This window comes from Nyctereutes procyonoides, unplaced genomic scaffold (assembly GCF_905146905.1).
Source record: "Nyctereutes procyonoides isolate TBG_1078 unplaced genomic scaffold, NYPRO_anot_genome, whole genome shotgun sequence".
In the NCBI taxonomy this organism is placed as follows: domain Eukaryota; kingdom Metazoa; phylum Chordata; class Mammalia; order Carnivora; family Canidae; genus Nyctereutes; species Nyctereutes procyonoides.
Genome location: NW_026575126.1, coordinates 77201424 through 77218992, shown reverse-complemented (window position 1 = coordinate 77218992; position 17569 = coordinate 77201424). Strand labels below are relative to the sequence as shown.

General features: G+C 40.4%; 1 protein-coding gene across 4 annotated transcripts in view; it reads left to right on the top strand.

Annotated features, from left to right (window-relative positions):
• Positions 1–193: 193 nt before the first annotated feature.
• Positions 194–17569, top strand: part of RABGEF1 (RAB guanine nucleotide exchange factor 1) — a 67573-nt gene continuing 50197 nt past the window's right edge. For 2 of the 4 annotated variants that reach the window (XM_055341333.1, XM_055341332.1), the window contains exon 1: positions 194–288. Coding sequence is in view for 2 of the 4 variants with exons in the window: in XM_055341331.1 (XP_055197306.1) it covers positions 7166–7293 (128 nt within the window). In the remaining 2 variants the exon portion in view is untranslated. Of the gene's footprint in view, positions 289–7164; positions 7294–17569 lie in introns of those variants that run through there. The other 2 variants (XM_055341331.1, XM_055341330.1) reach the window with 1 other exon arrangement.

Sequence of the window (17569 nt, the reverse complement as noted above, 5' to 3'; positions counted from 1 at the left end):
CCCCCGCCGCCGCCCCGCTCCGCCCCGCTCCGCCCCGCTCCGCCCCGCTCCGCCCCGCTCCGCCCCGCTCCGCCCGCTCCGCCCGCCACGACACGCTCCTCCCGCGCGCCCAGGGCCCCGGAAGTGACGTCCGCGCGTGCGCGCGTGCGTGAGGGCTCTCGCGGCGCCGGGGGCGGAGCGTGAGGGGGGAGGGCCGGCAGGAGGGCGGGCTGTGGACTCCGGAGCCGGGACCCACTCGAGCTGCCCGCGGACAGCCGCGGCCCCGACGCCCGTGGAGCCGCGGAGCAGGTACGGGGCGGACGCGCGCGGGCCGGCGCTGGCGCGGCTCTCGGCCCCGGCGGCGGGGCGGGGCGGCGGCGCCGTCCGGGCGGGGCTGCTGGGTCATTGGCGCGTGCCGTCTACCCGCCCGGGCCGTTTCGCTCTGGCGCTCCCAGCCGCCGTCGGACCCGACTCCGGGCCCCTTGGCGCGGCCCTGGCCGGCCCCAGACGGTCGTCGGCCGCCTCGGTGCTGTCGTGCCCAGCCTCCCGGCTGCCGGCGCTCGCCGCCAAGTGGTGCCCGGCCCGGCCCGGCCCGGCCCAACCCCGACGGACGGACGCTTGTCATTTCCTGGCGCTCCCTGCCGCCCGTGCACCCTCGCGGAATGGCCTCCCCGTGGCGGGCTCCGTCTTCACCCGCGCGCTCCCGGAGTCGGGGGCGGGCGTGGACACCTGTGGGCCGCCGGGTCGACGGCTCCGAGCCAGGCGGCAGCCCGGCCTGGGCGGGGGCCTGGGGCCTCGGGGGCGGGCCCGGGCAGGAAGGCTGTTGGAACTCTTGTCCTGACTTTGGCTCCGCGCTTGAAGGGGAAGTCGTGGGCCTGGGTTCGGAGGCAGAGAGCAGGGGCGATACCTGTCATGGAAGTGCAGCCAGAGGCGCTCCCAGGCATCCGGCGCTGCCTCGGTGCCCTGACCCGGCCCGTGACTGGCGGATGTGGGGGGGCGGGGCGCTCCGTCGGGGGCTCCGCGGGGCTCGTTTGCCTTCGGAGGACACGAGTGTGAGCGTCACCGGGGGAGTGCTGCTGTTTGAGATGAGAAAACTCTTGGGTGCGATTTTGGTTTTGAATTTAAGCAATGGTTGTACTTTTTTTCTCTCTGTAAACCCGAAACTGCTTTTTAAAAAGTCTATTATCCGGGGATCCCTGGGTGGCTCCGCGGTTCAGCGCCTGCCTTTGGCCCGGGGCGCGATCCTGGAGACCCGGGATCGAATCCCACGTCGGGCTCCCGGTGCATGGAGCCTGCTGCTCCCTCCTCCTGTCTCTCTCTCTCTCTCTCTCTCTCTCTGTCTATCATAAATAAATAAATCTTTAAAAAAAATAAAAAAAATGAAAAGTCTGTTATCAAAATCGTTGTAACAGGAAAGCTTGCCGGTCCGGGTAAAATTTGATTATATTGTTAATCCGTTTAATGATAAATAACGTTGACTTTTAAGAGTTACTGGTTCTTATGCAGAAGACATGTTCAGGATTTGAAATTGCACTGACCTTCCAGGCAATCATGTTTCCTCTCTCTTGAACTTAGAGAGGGACAGTAAAGAGATTTTCAACACAAAGTGGTAAATAGAGGTAAGATAGAGCAAGGAGGAGAGACAGTGCAGGGTATGGAGGGTGAAGAAAGATAATCAGGGAACACTTTATGAAAGTGTCTTGAAGAATGAGAAACTTTGAAACCAGCAGGGCTGGGTGGGATGGTGCAAGTAGGGGAATAGCAGGAGAATAGGCCAGTAACTAGTACTGGGAGATGGTTTTTGGTTTTAGTTCTTTTTTTTTTTTAAGGTTTTATTTATTTATTCATGAGAGACACAGAAAGAGAGAGGCAGAGACATAGGCAGAGGGAGAAGCAGGCTCCCAGCAGGAAGCCGGATGTGGGACTCCATCCCAGGACTCCAGGATCACGCCCTGAGCCTAAGGCAGATGCTTAACTGCTGAGCTACTCAGGTGTCCTAAGAGAGGTGTTTTTTGAAAAGTAAAAAAGTGTAGGGCAGAAATGCAGGAGCTTGGGCTTTTGTCTGATGATGACAAAAACCAGAGAACAGTTTTAAGCAGGTTCCCTACACAATTAAAATGGAATTTTGTGTAGATCTTACACATAGGCTGCTATTTGGCTGATGAAGACTGTGTGTGCCCAGCGCAGTGCTTGGTTATATGGTCATTAAGTGTTTGCATGGAGTTGTATGCTCGTTTACTAGTTGTTTCATTGCATAAAAAGTGTCTGACCCTGCTAATGTGTAAGCTTCTATAAACAGGAATTCTGCTTTTATCTGTATTCTCAATCCAAGTTGGGCATTCACAAGTGTTCATGAGTACTTGTTAACTTGATGAGAATTCATTGATTTTTGAAGTTGGTTTTCAGTGGGAAAAAAAAAATTCCATCAGTACTTATTTCAGTATTTACATATAGGAAAACTGAGAGCATGTTTCATTTACTTGTGTCAGTCCTTGGCTAGAGATAAAGAATTTCAGTCTTGACTATAAGTTTAATTTTTGGCACATGTGTTTTTACTGGTTGCAAAGTAAATATCTGTAGCAGAGATGATCCGTTCCTAAAATGTGGGAGATACTTGTGTAACACACCTGTCAATTCTGTGACTCAGAACAGAAATACTGGGACACCTGGGTGGCCCAGTGGTTTAGCATCTGCCTTTGGATCAGGTGGTAATCCCAGGGTCTTGAGATCAAGTCCTGCATATCAGGCTCCCTGCGGGGAACCTGCTTCTCCCTCTGTCAGTGTCTCTGCCTCTCTCTGTGTCTCATGAATAAATAAAATCTTTTAAAAAATAACAAAAATGCTGTTAAGTGGCTTTTTTTTTAATTTTTTTTTTAATTTTTTTTATGATAGTCACACAGAGAGAGAGGCAGAGACACAGGCAGAGGGAGAAACAGGCTCCATGCACCGGGAGCCCGACGTGGGATTCAATCCCGGGTCTCCAGGATCGCGCCCTGAGCCAAAGGCAGGCGCCAAACCGCAGCGCCACCCAGGGATCCCCTGTTAAGTGGCTTCTTAACCCATAAATAAAGTTATCACACCAGAAACAAAAGTTTCACAATAGAAGTCAAACATTTTGAAAGTCTTATTATTTTTTTTAATATTTTATTTATTTATTCACAAGACACACACACACACAGAGGCAGAGACACAGAAACAGAAGCAGGATCCATGCAAGGGAGCCCAACATGGGACTCGATCCTGGGTCTCCAGGATCATGCCCCAGGCTGAAGGCAGCGCTAAACTGCTGGGCCACCTGGGCTGCCCTCAAAGTCTTATTAAATGCTCATTTCCTTCATAAGGCATTGTAGAAAGATTATGTATGTTTCATATGACTAGAGTGCCTGGAAGTAATTTAGAGTATTGTTGAATAAACACTTAGAGGAGAAACAACAGTGAACTTATCTTTTTCCCCCACTTGACATTATATAACTTATATTTTGTTTGATATTTGGATAAAGCTCCTAAAATGCTTTGAGAAAAAGCTGTACTTTCATGGTGCTGCTTTTCAAGTTAGATTGTGAGATTCCTGTGTTTGATGAAGTCCCTGCCGGTGGGGTAGAAAGTGTAATTTTTATTGTATAGTAGAACATTTTTAATGTTTCTGTTAATGATCAGAGTATGAGTTCATGAATGGATTAGATTATACACACTAAGATTCGTAAGCTTTTTATTTTCCTCAAATGACATCAAGGAGATTGCTGAAATCCCTGAAGCAGGAATGTAGCAAAATCTGTGAGGCAAGAATGAGGCAAGAGCCTTTGGGACTCTAAATTCTGTGTTGTCTTACCTTTTTTTTTTTTTTAAGAGATTTTATTTGTTTATTCATGAGAGACACAGAGTGAGAAAGGCAGAGACACAGGCAGAGGGAGAAGCAGGCTCCATGCAGGGAGCCTGATGTGGGACTCAATCCTGGATCTCCAGGATCAGGTCCTGGGCTGAAGGCGGCGCTAAACCGCTGGGCCACCTGGGCTGCCCATGTGTTGTCTCACCTTAAGTGTGGTTGGCAGCATCCTCTGTGGTGGGCACAGGCCAGCTCATAAGGAGTTGTACAGAAATTTTATGAATCATTTTTGAAACTAGTCTCTTCAGTTTCCATTCAGAATAAATAATTGTAATTACATTTATGGTGATTTGGTCTATGTTTTAAAATTAAAAATGACTTCTGGGGGATTTTTGCATGGGATATATTTATAATTTTCTGTATGCTCTAAAGTTAAAAATACATAATGAAAGTTTTATTTTTGTACTTCCTGTTGTTAGAGTTTCCTATAATATTTGCAGAATATTGTGCAAAATATTTCTTTTTTCTTTTGGAGCACAAAAAAATTAATGTCTTTAGAAATTGAACTCATAAAATGCTTATTAATGGGAGAAAATATCTGTTTTTTAAGTGGAGCATGTCATTTCCTTATGTCACATCTTGTTCCAGAAAGGATTCATAATGGCTTACAAAGATACATGTTATTGAGAACGTACAGAAATACAAGAGTGATGAATTTAACACTGAGGGAGAAAAATTAAGAAGAAAACAGATCTGTTGGGATCCCTGGGTGGCTCAGCGGTTTAGCGCCTACCTTTCGGCCCGGGGTGTAATCCTGGAGTCCCGGGATCAGAGTCCCACATCAGGCTCCCTGCATGAAGCCTGCTTCTTCTCTATGTCTCTGCCCCTCTCTCTCTCATGAATAAATAAATAAAATCTTAAAAAAGAAAAAAAAAAACAGATCTGTAAGATCCTCATTAAAATGGAATGAGATCTGTACACAAAGTACTTAGACTGAAGTCTTAAGTATTTATTAGAGGGCCACAAAATTTGATTGCTTTTTAATAGCCAGTTCAGAGAGAAATATAAGGCTGCATAGTTCAGTGACCTTAAGATAAAAGACCAGTTTCTCGATTGGATTCTGAGACTCCTTATATTGAGTCTTGTATTCAACACATCCTTAAGTAAATGGCTGTGTTGTGTTTTACTTTGTTTATTAGTTAAAATCCTCATTGCCTCATTGTGTAGGTTGATGACAGGACATTAGTGTAATTCAGTATAAGTAGTTCTGGTGCTGGTGAAATAATGTGATCTAAGTACTTAGATTTCTACACTAATTTAATTTAAGGATCTGTTTTAGATTATCCAGATAAGTAGATGGGGATTGTACATTCTTCGGGTTACCTTCCTTAAATATTTTGTTTTCAGTGGAGCTTTCTATTATAGATTTATCAGCATTGGGGTTTGAGTTTGTGCTTCCTTTTTTTTTGAGTTTGTGCTTCCTGACAAGTTCCTCGAGTACATCTATTTTTTATGTTGTTATTTTATGTTGTATAATCACAGAGCATTATTTTTGGCAGGTATGCTTTATTTTCATGGGAGTATGAAAATGGAGGAGTCTGACAAGGACAAATACTTAAATGAAAGTCACCTCACCTCCACATAGAGATGGGTTTTAGGGAATACCAAACAATAGACCTAAGATCATTTCCAGAATTAGGTGGGGGCTGTTAGCTCCAGGACAGAGAACGTTGGCTGGAAAATTTCAGGCATATACTTTATTTTTAAGATGAGAACGGATCCACTCATCTTAGATGAAGTGTCTAGAAAATCAGTGTATTTGTATTTTGCTCAAGCTAAAAAGCTGCCTAAATAATAATAGTTCAGATTTATCAAGTGCTAGCATGGACCGGCGGTATATCAACGTTGTCCTCTCCCCTCACTCTTCTAAAAATGTAAAGAAATGTGGTTCAGAGTAGTAACTTAAGTCATACAAGAGGGGATGGAGATTTGAACTCTGGTAGTCTGACCGAATCAGTGGTCTGCACCTAACTATGACTTTACAGTACCTGCAGGGGACTAGACTGTGAGCTCACAAGGTGAGACCAGACATACACAGTTAATAGAGGGAAGCACATTGGCAAGTATCAGAATCCCCCATAGTGAAAGGGCCTTGAACAGTTTGGGATCTTCCTATCCAGATAATGGTCAGGGAGCTACAACTTTAAGGCATTTGGCCACAGTCTGTAAAGCTGGAGGAAAAAAAGTCTTCTAAGCATCCATCAGGATTGGCAAAGTGGAGATACTATTTTCTGTGTTATATCTAAAATGCATATGTATGTATATTTAAGGAATTTATTTACTTGTCAGAGTGAGAACACAAGCAGGCGAAGTGGCTGAGGGAGAGGGAGAAACAGGCTTCCCCACTGACCAAGGAGCCCAACATGGGGCTCAATCCCAGATCATGGGATTGTGACCTATGCTGAAGGAAGAGGCTTCACCGGCTGAGCCACCTGGAAAAAGAAAAAAAAAAAAAACATATATTTTTTTCTTTCTGTTTGCTCTAATTTTGTGTTGGAAATTTAGAGGAACGCCACAATAACATAGATAGTACACCATTCTAGAAAAAGAGATTGATATTCATATTTTAGAGAAAACTTCAGCCAGTGATCTCACTGCTATGATTTGGGATGAATTTAGGTTATGCTTTTGTTGTACTGCCATTGCTAGGTGTATGTGTTCTTAAATTTCATTCTGTTTTATTAGGAATTGTATTGCATTAAAGTTGTACAGATTAGTAAACCATTATTTATTGTGCATTTTCATGTGCAGCTATTTCAGGTCATTCCAAATTTTTTTTTCAAGTATTACAATGTTGTTCCTACAATATATTGTAAGTTGTGATCTAGCCTGTGAAACTGCAGAATAGAGAACATCCTTATCCATCTTTAGTCACTAAACAGTGGGTGGAACTGTTGTTGCCTAAATGTAGTTATGTAACTTAGTGGTTTCTTGGTTGCATTTCTATAGAGCTGTTGACACTGTTTTTTAAACGTGTTCCTGAAAAATGACTTGGGCTAGTGACCACAGTTTTGAATAGGATATTAGAAGAAGAATGCAAATAAAAAATATGAAAAAAAAAACAAAACTGTAGGCTGATGAAATAAAATGTGTAAAATCTATTGTAATTAGTATCTGAGGAAGTAACATGCTTGGCTTCTACTTACCAAGTTGGATTATATCTTTATTTGTATAAATTAATTAGCCACTGCAAATTGTAGTTGTAGTGTGGTAAGTATGTAGATTTTATTCGTCTAGGGTTTCAAATGTTGTAGTCATATAGACACCTCTTTTTTTTTTTTTTTAATTTTTATTTATTTATCCATGAGAGATCTGCAGAGAGAGAGGCAGAGACACAGGCAGAGGGAGAAGCAGGCTCCCTGCAGGGAGCCCAATGTGGAACTTGATCCCAGGACTCCAGGATCACAACCTGAGCCACCCAGTTGTCCCAGGTAGATACATCTTAAGTATCTATTTATGAGGAATTATCAGATAGCAAAATGTTTTCATACTCATATGCTAACTGCTCAGTATTTATTCTTTGAATATCAATTGTATGTAAACACTACTTTCTCCTGAGAGCCTACTTCTTGTTCTTGGACATACCTGGGGACAAAATGCAGACACTTTTTTGTCATTGTTGTTACCCACAAGAGTTTATAGGCTATTTTTTAAAAGATTTTATTTATTTATTCATGAGAGACACAGAAAGAGAGAGGCAGAGAGAGAAGCAGACTCCACGCAGGAAACCCGATGTGGGGCTCGATCCGGGACCCCAGGATCATGCCCTGGGCTGAAGGCAAACACTTAACCTGGGCGTCCCTAGGCTATTTCTTTAAAGAAGAACTTTTCAATCCTTATAGGGATCATCAAAAAAAAAAAAAAAAAAGGAAGAAAGGAAGGAAGGAAGGAAGGAAGGAAGGAAGGAAGGAAGGAAGGAAGGAAGAAAACTTTTGCCTTTTTAATACTTTGATCTAGTAACTGAGTAAGTAAATTAGAAAATAAAATCTCAACTTATTTTATTTGAAATAATACTTTCAAATATTATTTGAAAATATTTCAAATATTTGAAATATGAGAGAAAAGCTGAGATTCTTTTGAAGTTTAAAGTTCTTAGATTCTGACAGAAAAACTGATTGGGAGTTTGGATTTTAGGCCAAACCAGTTCCAGCCCCAAATACAACCACTAATGATTATGATGGTGTGTCTGCCATTTGGGTAAGTGTAATGCAAAGATGTCAATTTCATTCTTCAGTCAAAGCTGGAGCTATATTTAGAGAAGAATCTAAGTACTTTTTAAAGTTTTGTCTGTCCCCCCCCCGTGCCCCCCCCCAATCCCAGGTGGCTCAGCGGTTTAGCACTGGCTTCAGCCCAGGGCGTGATCCTGGGGACCTAGGGTCGAGTCCCAAGTCCCGCATTGGTCTCCCTGCGTGGGGCCTGCTTCACTCTGCCATGTGTCTCTGCCTCTCTCTCTCTCTCTTTCTCTCTCTTTCTCTCTGTGTGTCTCTATGAATAGTAAATAAAATATTTAAAAAATAAAAAAATAAAGTTTTTTTTTCTTTTTTCTGAGGGTTTAATTTCAGGAAGTCTAGTTTTTATAGTTAATGAATTTTAGTAACTTTATCAAACTACCCAGTCTAGTAAACACTAATATTACTCCCGAATATCTTCTCATCTTAATTTTGTTTCTATTGTCTAAAACTCTTACCTTTTTTGTAATTAAAAAAATTATTTACTACTTTATGTAAGCATTTCAGAATTCACATAAGATATTTGTGTGAGTTTATTGTATTATTGTATTGCAAAGATGTCTGGTATTTATGCTCTATGTTATTGTATAGTTCTACCCTTTGAGCTGCTATACATTTTCGGAATAGAATTGGTTACCATCAGTGCTTTGCATTGGTCTTCAAGGCCATTTGTAAAAGTATTCTTAGCAGGGATCCCTGGGTGGCGCAGCGGTTTGGCGCCTGCCTTTGGCTCAGGGTGTGATCCTGGAGACCCGGGATCGAATCCCATATCGGGCTCCCGGTGCATGGAGCCTGCTTCTCCCTTTGCCTATGTCTCTGCCCCCCCCCCTCTCTCTGTGACTATCATAAATAAATAAATTAAAAAAAAATTAAAAAAAAATAAAATAAAAGTATTCTTAGCAGCCCCCCCCCCCCCAGCAGTTGAGTGTCTGCCTTTGGCTCAGGGCGTGATCCCAGGTCCCCATAGGGAGCCTGCTTCTCCCTCTGCCTGTGTCTCTGCCTGTCTGTGTGTCTCATGAATGGATAAATAAAATTAAAAAAAAAAAAAAGTATTCTTAGCTCCCAGTGATTACTAATTTCTGCCTACTTGGCTCACATTAGATTTTTCTTGGTGGATTAGCACTGTTATCCTTTAATCATTAGTAATGCTTTTTGACTTAAAGTCTACTTTGTATCACTGTAGCATTACCAGCTTTCTTTTGGTAAATGTTGCATGCTTTATCTTTTTCCATCCTTTTATTTTCAGTTTTTTTTTTGTCCTAGAAAGATGTTGAATTTAGTTTTTTTCCCTTTATTTTAGTTTTTAAATTAGAATATTTAGTTCATTTTCATGTAATGCGATTGTCGCTATATTTGGTGTTAGATCTACCATCTTTTGATAAGTTTTCTTTTTGACTCAACAGTTTTGTTCCTTTTTCCTTTTTTCTTGCTTTCCCTTGGATTATTTTTCAGGTTTTTTTTTTTTTTTAAGATTTTATTTATTCATGAGAGGCAGAGACACAGGCAGAGGGAGAAGCAGGCTCCATGCAGGGAGCCCGACGTGGGACCCCATCCCGGGGACTCCAGGATCACACCCCGGGCCAAAGGCAGGGGCCAAACCGCTGAGCCACCCAGGAATCCCCTATTATTCAGTTATTATTTAATATTTCCCCTGTAGTAATGCTTACATACTCTTTTACTATACTTTTTGTGATTATTACTAGCAAGGATAACATACACCCTTGACTTACTGTAGTCTAATACAAATTATAACTTTTATCACTTCTCCAGTAATGCTGGAACTTTACTTACTAATTCAGTTTGTCTTTTTCCTGCTTTTTGGTATTACTGTTTTACTCATTTATTTCTACCTTTATCTTAAGACTCGTAAGAAATTGTTTTTTTGTAATCAATATTCATGTGTATTTACATATATATTTACTACTTCTATTACTTTTTTTTCTTCTATTACTTTTTGACCCTTCTGTATTTCTGTGTTTCTCTTTGAGATAGACTGAATTTTCTTTCCATGTCCTGTGATATTTCTTCTAGTGCAAGTGGACCCATAGTGAATTTTTTATTTTTATTATTTTTATTTCTTTTTAGAGAGAGAGATAATGTGTGTGAGTAGCGGGGTGTGTAGAGGAGCAGAGGAAAAAAGAATCCCAAGCAGGCTTAATGTGGAGCCTGATGCTGGGCTCGATCTCACAATCCTGAGATCATGACCTGAGCTGAAATCTAGAGTCAGATACTTAACCGACTGAGCCAGCCAGGTGCTTCATTCTACCTTTATTTTTAAAGGGGGTAGTCACTAAGCACCACATTCTAGGTGGGCATTTTTTTTTTTTAAGCACTTTCAAGAGGTCATTCTGTTGTCTTAAGGCTTTCATGATTTCTTTAGAAAATTTAGCTGTTAGTTTTATTGTTGTAACTGTGAAAGTAATGTGCTTTTCCAGTGGCTACTTTTGAAAGTTTCTCTTTGTTTTTGATTATCACTAGTTTAAGTATGCTTTTATCTGTGTGTATGTGTTTTCTGCTTTGGGGTTCACAGAATTTATTGGATTTGTGGGTTGTCTCTTCAGTTTTGAAAATTTAATTAATATTGATTTTTATTAATTCTTCCCTCTTCCTTTGAGGAATTCCAGTTACATATTCCATAGACTTTTCCACAATGTCCCGGATTCTCTTTATACTTTTCTTTCCCTGTATTTCCTGTTAGTTTTTCCTTCTGCTTCAGTGTGGATGTATTTTATTGACTTGGGTTCCAGTTTCTAATCCTCTCTTCTGCTAAGTCTGGTCTGCTGTTAAATCTACCCTTTGAATTCTTAATTTTAGTTACCATACTTTTCAGATCTAGCATTTCAGTTCGATTCTTATAGATGACAATTCTCAGTTAAAATTCTTTATTTGGGGGATGCGTGGGTGGCTCAGTGGTTAAGCATCTACCTTTGGGTGGGGTCATGATCCTGGGATCCTGGGATCGAGTTCTGCATCAAGCTCCCTGCAGAGAGCCTGGTTCTCCCTCTGCCTTTGTCTTTCCCTCTCTCTGTGTCTCTCATAAGTAAATAAAAATATTTTTTAAAAAAATTCTTCATTTTAAAAATGTCCTTTCCCCCTTTTTCATCTATTTTAATTAATTTTTATTTTTTAAAAAAGTTTATTCATGAGAGAGAGAGAGAGAGAAAGAGAGAGAGGCAGACATAGGCAGAGGGAGAAGCAGGCTCCATGCAGGGAGCCTCATGTGGGACTTGATCCTAAGTCTCCAGGATCCCGCCCTGGGCTGAAGGTGGTGCTAAACCGCTGAGCCACCCAGGCTGCCCTAACTCATTTTTTTAAATAGGGAATTTAAATAACTATCATTATTTTAAAGTGCTTCTGTTAATTACATTGTGTGCATCATCTGAGCATCTGTTTCTATTGTCTGTTTTTTCTTTTTGGTTTTCAATTATTTACATTTTGGGTGTTGTGACTAAAATGAAGTTCCAGATGTTACTCCTTTTCAGAGAGGAAATCTTTCCTCCATTTTGAGTAGGACCTCATCACCTAATCGTATTAGGGACTGAGCTAATGGTTGAAGTTGTGTTGCTGGATTGATAAGGCTGAGTTTCCCTCTGATTTATCTTTACTACTATCAAATAGTCATTAAGGGCCTACAACTGATAGTGTAGTGAATTTATTACAGGGGACTCTTCCCCTGGTGGCTTCTATACTGTAATCTTTGTTTCTTGAGAATAGTGAGATTACTAAAAATTCTACTTTAAAAAAAATATATTTTATTTATTCATGAGAGACACAGAGAAAGAGGCAGAGACATTGGCAGAGGGAGAAACAGGCTTCCTGCGGGGAACCCCATGTGGGACTCTATCTCAGGACTGCAGGATCATGCCCTGAGCTGAAGGCAGATGCTCAACCACTGAGCCACCAAGGCATCCCTGAAAATTCCACTTTTTAAAAAAGGATTTTATTTATTAGAGCGTGTGCACACAAGCATTGGGGGAGGGGCAGAGGAAGAGAGAGAAGCAGACTCCCCACCGAGCAGGAAGCCTGACTGATGCTAGATCCCAGGACCCTGGGATCATGACCTGAGACAAAGGCAGACGTTTAACTGACTGAGCCCTCTAGGCGCCCCTTGTTTTGTTTTGTTTTGTTTTTTTAAAGATTTTATTTTTTTATTTTTTAAAGATTTTTATTTATTTATTCATAGAGACACAGAGAGAGAGAGAGGCAGAGACTCAGGCAGAGGGAGAAGCAGGCTCCATACAGAGAGCCCGACGTGGGACTCGATCCCTGGCCTCCAGGATCACACCCCAGGCTGCAGGTGGTGCTAAACCACTGCGCCACAGGGGCTGCCCTAAGATTTTATTTTTAAGTAATCTCTACACCCAACATGGGAGTCAAACTTAAAATCCTGAAATCAGGAGTTGTATGCTTCACTGACTGAGCCAGCCAGGCCCCCTGAAAATTCCACTCTTGATTTTTAGAGGTTTTCAGTTTTGTTTTGAAGCCCTCCTTGTACAGCTGCAGAATTTGGTAAATGTCCTCAGGGGAAAACCTGCCTTATGTTAAACCCTGCTCTTTGACTCTCATTGGGATTTTGGCTCTTTGAGTCTTGCTTTTCATCTCTTCCAAAAGCTCTTGTGGTTCCTCTGCCTAAAGTAAGTTTGGATTCTCAGCCTTTTGTCCCAGAATCAGCAAATGCACTTAGGGAAAAAGTGGTTGCAGAATGTCACTTTGTTTCTCTACATGTAGTTCCTCTTTTTCCAGAATTCTGAGGCATCTAGATTGCTTCAGATTTTCCGATGCCTTTAAATATCAATTTTAAAAATGTATCTAGCTTTTCTCCTCAGCAGAGTGTTAGTCTGCCACAAGCTACTCTGTTGTACTTAGAAAAGAAAGTCTCCCATCAGTCATGAAGTCATGAGAAGAAATTAGTCTTTTAATAATTGTTGTGATGACTTTTTTAAAAAAATATTTTATTTATTTATTCATGAGAGACACAGGCAGAGGGAGAAGCAGGCTCCATGCCGGAAGCCTGACGTGGGACTCTATCACAGGATTCCGAAATCATGCCCTGAGCCAAAGGCAGACCTCAACCCTACCCACACGTCCTGTTGTGATGACTTTATAGCAGTAGTTCTCAAAGAGTAGTTCTTAGCTGTATCATCTGGGAACTCGTTAGGAATGTAGATGCTCAGGCCCTGCCCCTGACCTCCAGAATCAGAAACTCTGGGATGAGACCCAATACTTTGTGCTTTAACAAGTCCTCCGTGTGATACTGATGCATGCTAAAATTTGTGAACAACTGCTTTATAAATTAGTCGTTTTGCTATTTAAATTTTTTACTTCTGGGACTCCTGGGTAGTTCAGCAGTTGAGAGTCCCACATTGGGCTCCCAGAAGGGAGCCTGCTTCTCCCTCTGCCTCTTTCTGTGTGTCTCTCTCATGAATAAATAAATAAAATATTTTAAATAAATAAATAAAATTTTACTTCTACCTTCATTGAGCCCTGGAGAGTATATGTGAGATAAAAATGAAAAAAATGGTTTGTGTAGGTGCTTTGTTGGTCTTCTGAATAAATAATTTAATAAATTTAGGAAGTGTGTACTGATTATTCCTAAAACTGTGCTATGTGTCTGTGTACGGAGTGGACATGTAAGCAAGCTTTTGTAATAGAATGTATTACAGTACCTGTATTTATAAAATGCTGTAAGAACCAGAGAGATAAAATTATTCTATCAATGGAAGAAGGGGAGTCAGATATTATTTGAACAGAATGGAATTTGAAGGTGAATTAACACGGGGTTTTTCTAGGCTTGTTCATAAATAAGGTGACCATGTAATTTATTATCCAGAGCAGTTCATTTTTGAGAACCAAAGGGGTGCCTTTATACTAGGACAACAGGAAAAAACCAGTTCTCATGAATTGGGATATGTGACTACCCAGTTTATAGAGATCAAGTGATGCTGTGAACCCGCAGTTCTATGTTAACTTGTGGAAAGCATTTCTTTCCATTATTTGTTTTTAATTATGGTTTATAATTTACTGGATGATTTTTATAGTTTCCTAGGACTACTGTAAACAAATTAGCATAAACTGGATGGCTTGAAGCAATAAAAATTTATTCTTTCATCGTTCTGGAGGCTAGAAATCTGAAATCAAAGTGTCAACAGGACATGTTCTCTCTGAAGACTTGTAGAGAAGATGATTGCTGGCTGTCCTTGTAGTTCCTTGGCTTGGAGCCCCATCACTAATTTCCACCTCTCTCTCAGGGCCTTTTTTTTTTTTTTAAGATTTATTTATTTATTCATGAGAGATGCAGAGAGAGAGGCAGAGACATAGGCAGAGGGAGAAGCAGGATCCTGGCAGGGAGCCCGATGCGAGATTCAATCCTGTATCCCAGGATCACATCCTGAGCTGAAGGCAGATGCTCAACTGCTGAACCACCCAGGTGTCCTTCTCAGAGCCTTTTTATAAGGACACCAGTCAGTGGATTTAGGACCCACTATAATCCAGTATGACCTAATTCTATAATTACATCTCCTTAGAACTTATTTCCAAATCAGGTTTCATTCACAGTATTGAGTTCAACCTATCTTCTTTTTTTTTTTTTTTAAGATTTCATTTATTTATTCATGAGAATACACAGAGAGGAGAGAGAGAAGCAGAGACACAGGCAGAGGGAGAAGCAGGCTCCACGCAGGGAGCCCGATGTGGGACTCAATCCCGGGTCTCCAGGATCACACCCTGGGCTGCAGGCAGTGCTAAACCGCTGAGCCACCGGGGCTGCCCTCAACCTATCTTTTTTGGGGGCCACAATTCAACCCACAACAAATGATACGTTTTATTTATTTATTTAATTTTTAAAAGATTCTGTTTATTTGAGAGATAGAGATCTCAAGATAGAGCATGAGTTGGGGAGATAGAGGGAGAGGGACAAGCAGACTCCCCACTGAGCAGGGAACCTGTCTCAGGCTCATTTCCCATGACCCGGGAATCATGACCTGAGCCAAAGGCAGATGTGTTGAGATGGTATGGTTTTAGCAACTGTTGAAAGTTTCTGCAGTTTGATTGGATTAAATTTTTATTACATATAAGATGAATTTTCAGAGGCATAAAACATAATACAAATATGTATTTTATTAAGCTAACAAATCTGAATAAATATATTTTCAATCCAGGCAGTTGCTTTTTGTATTTTTCATATTTCATAGATAATAGGTGTGTGTATCACTTTTGCTCTTGTAACTTTGAGAAAAAACAAAGCTGTTAATGGTTGAAACCACATTATGTATTACAGTTTGTTGCTAGTTTAAGTGGAGTAAGAGAGGGAATATCTGGTCATTTACTTACTGAATAAACTGATCAGTTGGGAAATTGGCTGCTTCTGTGCAAGAGAGGATAGAGCATGGTTAGGAAGTAGACCATAGGGCAGCTCCGGTGGCCCAGCGGTTTAGCGCCGCCTGCAGCCCAGGGCATGTTCCTGGAGACCCTGGATCGAGTCCCACGCCAGGCTCTCTGCATGGTGCCTGCTTCTCCCTCTACCTGTGTCTCTGCCCCTCTCTCTCTCTCTCTCTCTCTCTCTCTCTGTGTGTGTGTGTGTGTGTGTGTGTCTCTATGAATAAATAAATAAAAAATATTAAAAAAAAAAAGGATGTAGACCATAGCAGCCAGTTAATTTTGTGTGCAAGTTTGAGTTCTTAGCCTGGGGAATGGCATGCTCAGATTGGAGTCATAATTTTATTTATCTGGAGAGGGTGCGACTTAATACAATGGAAGGTTGTTTTTAAGAACTCATTCTGTAAGAATGCTGCTCTGCTGGCTCTGCTCATTCCAGGAGCATAAACTCTGCATTATATTCCATGGATTTGATTACCAAGTGGAATTATTTGGGCAGGCTAGTGTTTGGATACTTTGTTTTGTTATATTTAACATTGGAACTCTGCCACTGATTCTCAGTGTTTATTTGTTTTAAGATTTATTTATTCATTTGAGAGAAAGAAGGCTCGAGTGCAGACAGGGGAGGGACAGGGGGAGATAGAGAATCTCAAGCAAACTCCCCACTGAGCCCAACACAGGGCTCCATCTCACAACTCTGAGATCATGATCTAGCCAAAATCTTTTGACATTCTGTTTCTGTTTCTAGGACAGATTGCTCTACTCATATCCTTATCCTGCGTATCAGAGATTTATGATTTCTTTTTATTATAGCATTTCTAAATATGATAAACTACTTCATTGTCCTATTAAAGTATTTGTCATTCTATTTTCTATGTGGGCCTTTTAAAAACTAGAAGTTTCAATTTATGTATTTAAATGTTTATTTTTAAATTTTTCCTTCAGTTTTTCAGCTTAAATAGCCCTCCAGTATTTTAAAAGTTTCATAAATACTTAATTTTAGTTCTGTTTTTCCATTTGTCTTTAAAAATCTACAACTCTTTAAGATACCTATAACTAATTTTGAGAGTTACCAGATTGCTGACCAGTTTATTCCAGCATTGCTTATTGAAGATTCTCTCTTTTTCCTCCTTCTACTACTAATAACTTGTTTTGTGTATTGTATTAGCATTCATTTTGGAGTCAACCTATTCTGTGTCAGTTTGCCAGTTGTGTTGCTAAGTTCAATGTATTTTAATAAGTGTTTAAAAAATTAAAGTTCAGTAATTTAATCTAGAAAAATTTTAAAAGTCTTGCCTATTGCTGAGAAAATATGGAAAACTTTTGTCAAGTTCAATAAAAATTTTTGTACTTTTATTGTCATTTGTACTAACCTTGAAATTTTTGAAATATTTGCCACTTATGTATTTAATTTTCTCAGTGAAAATTTGTATGTCTTATTACCTTACCAACTATTTCAGTTTCTTTATAACTCTATTTATTGTCAATCATATAATTTTCCTATTACAGTATTTCCTGGGTGGTTTTATATTTTGATACTATTGTAATTGAGATCCTTTTTTTATATTTCCTATCTTGTTATTGTTAGGCTATTTTAAGAGTTCCATAGATTTCATGTATACATACTTAGCTTGTTTCACATAAACATAAATTCCTTTATGTAATTTTTAAATGAATTATTTCTTCATTGTTCATAGTGTTTTAATTTCTTCTTTCAGGTCTTCTAGATATATAGTTAAATCTTCTATACTATACAGCAAGCCCCATGAGAACTGAAACTTTACCTTTGCTTTCGTAAAGTGCCTGTCATATACTGTACATAAGCTTATAAATATTTGCTAAATAAATGAGTGATAAGTAGAGAAAGCACTATAAGTATATAGTGACTGGGTGATGTTTTATTTTTTTTCTACTTTATTTTCTACTTGTCTATAATCTTATGTTTTTTAGAGTAAGCATCTTATATTTCTGTAAGTGGAGAAAAGCAAATTTAAGGAAAAAATTTACCTATAAGTTTTATTACTTAACTGAAGCCAAAGGACAGCTTATCATTTTAGCAGTTGATTGGATGTTTCCTATAAATTGCAGCCTTGAGGAATGATCT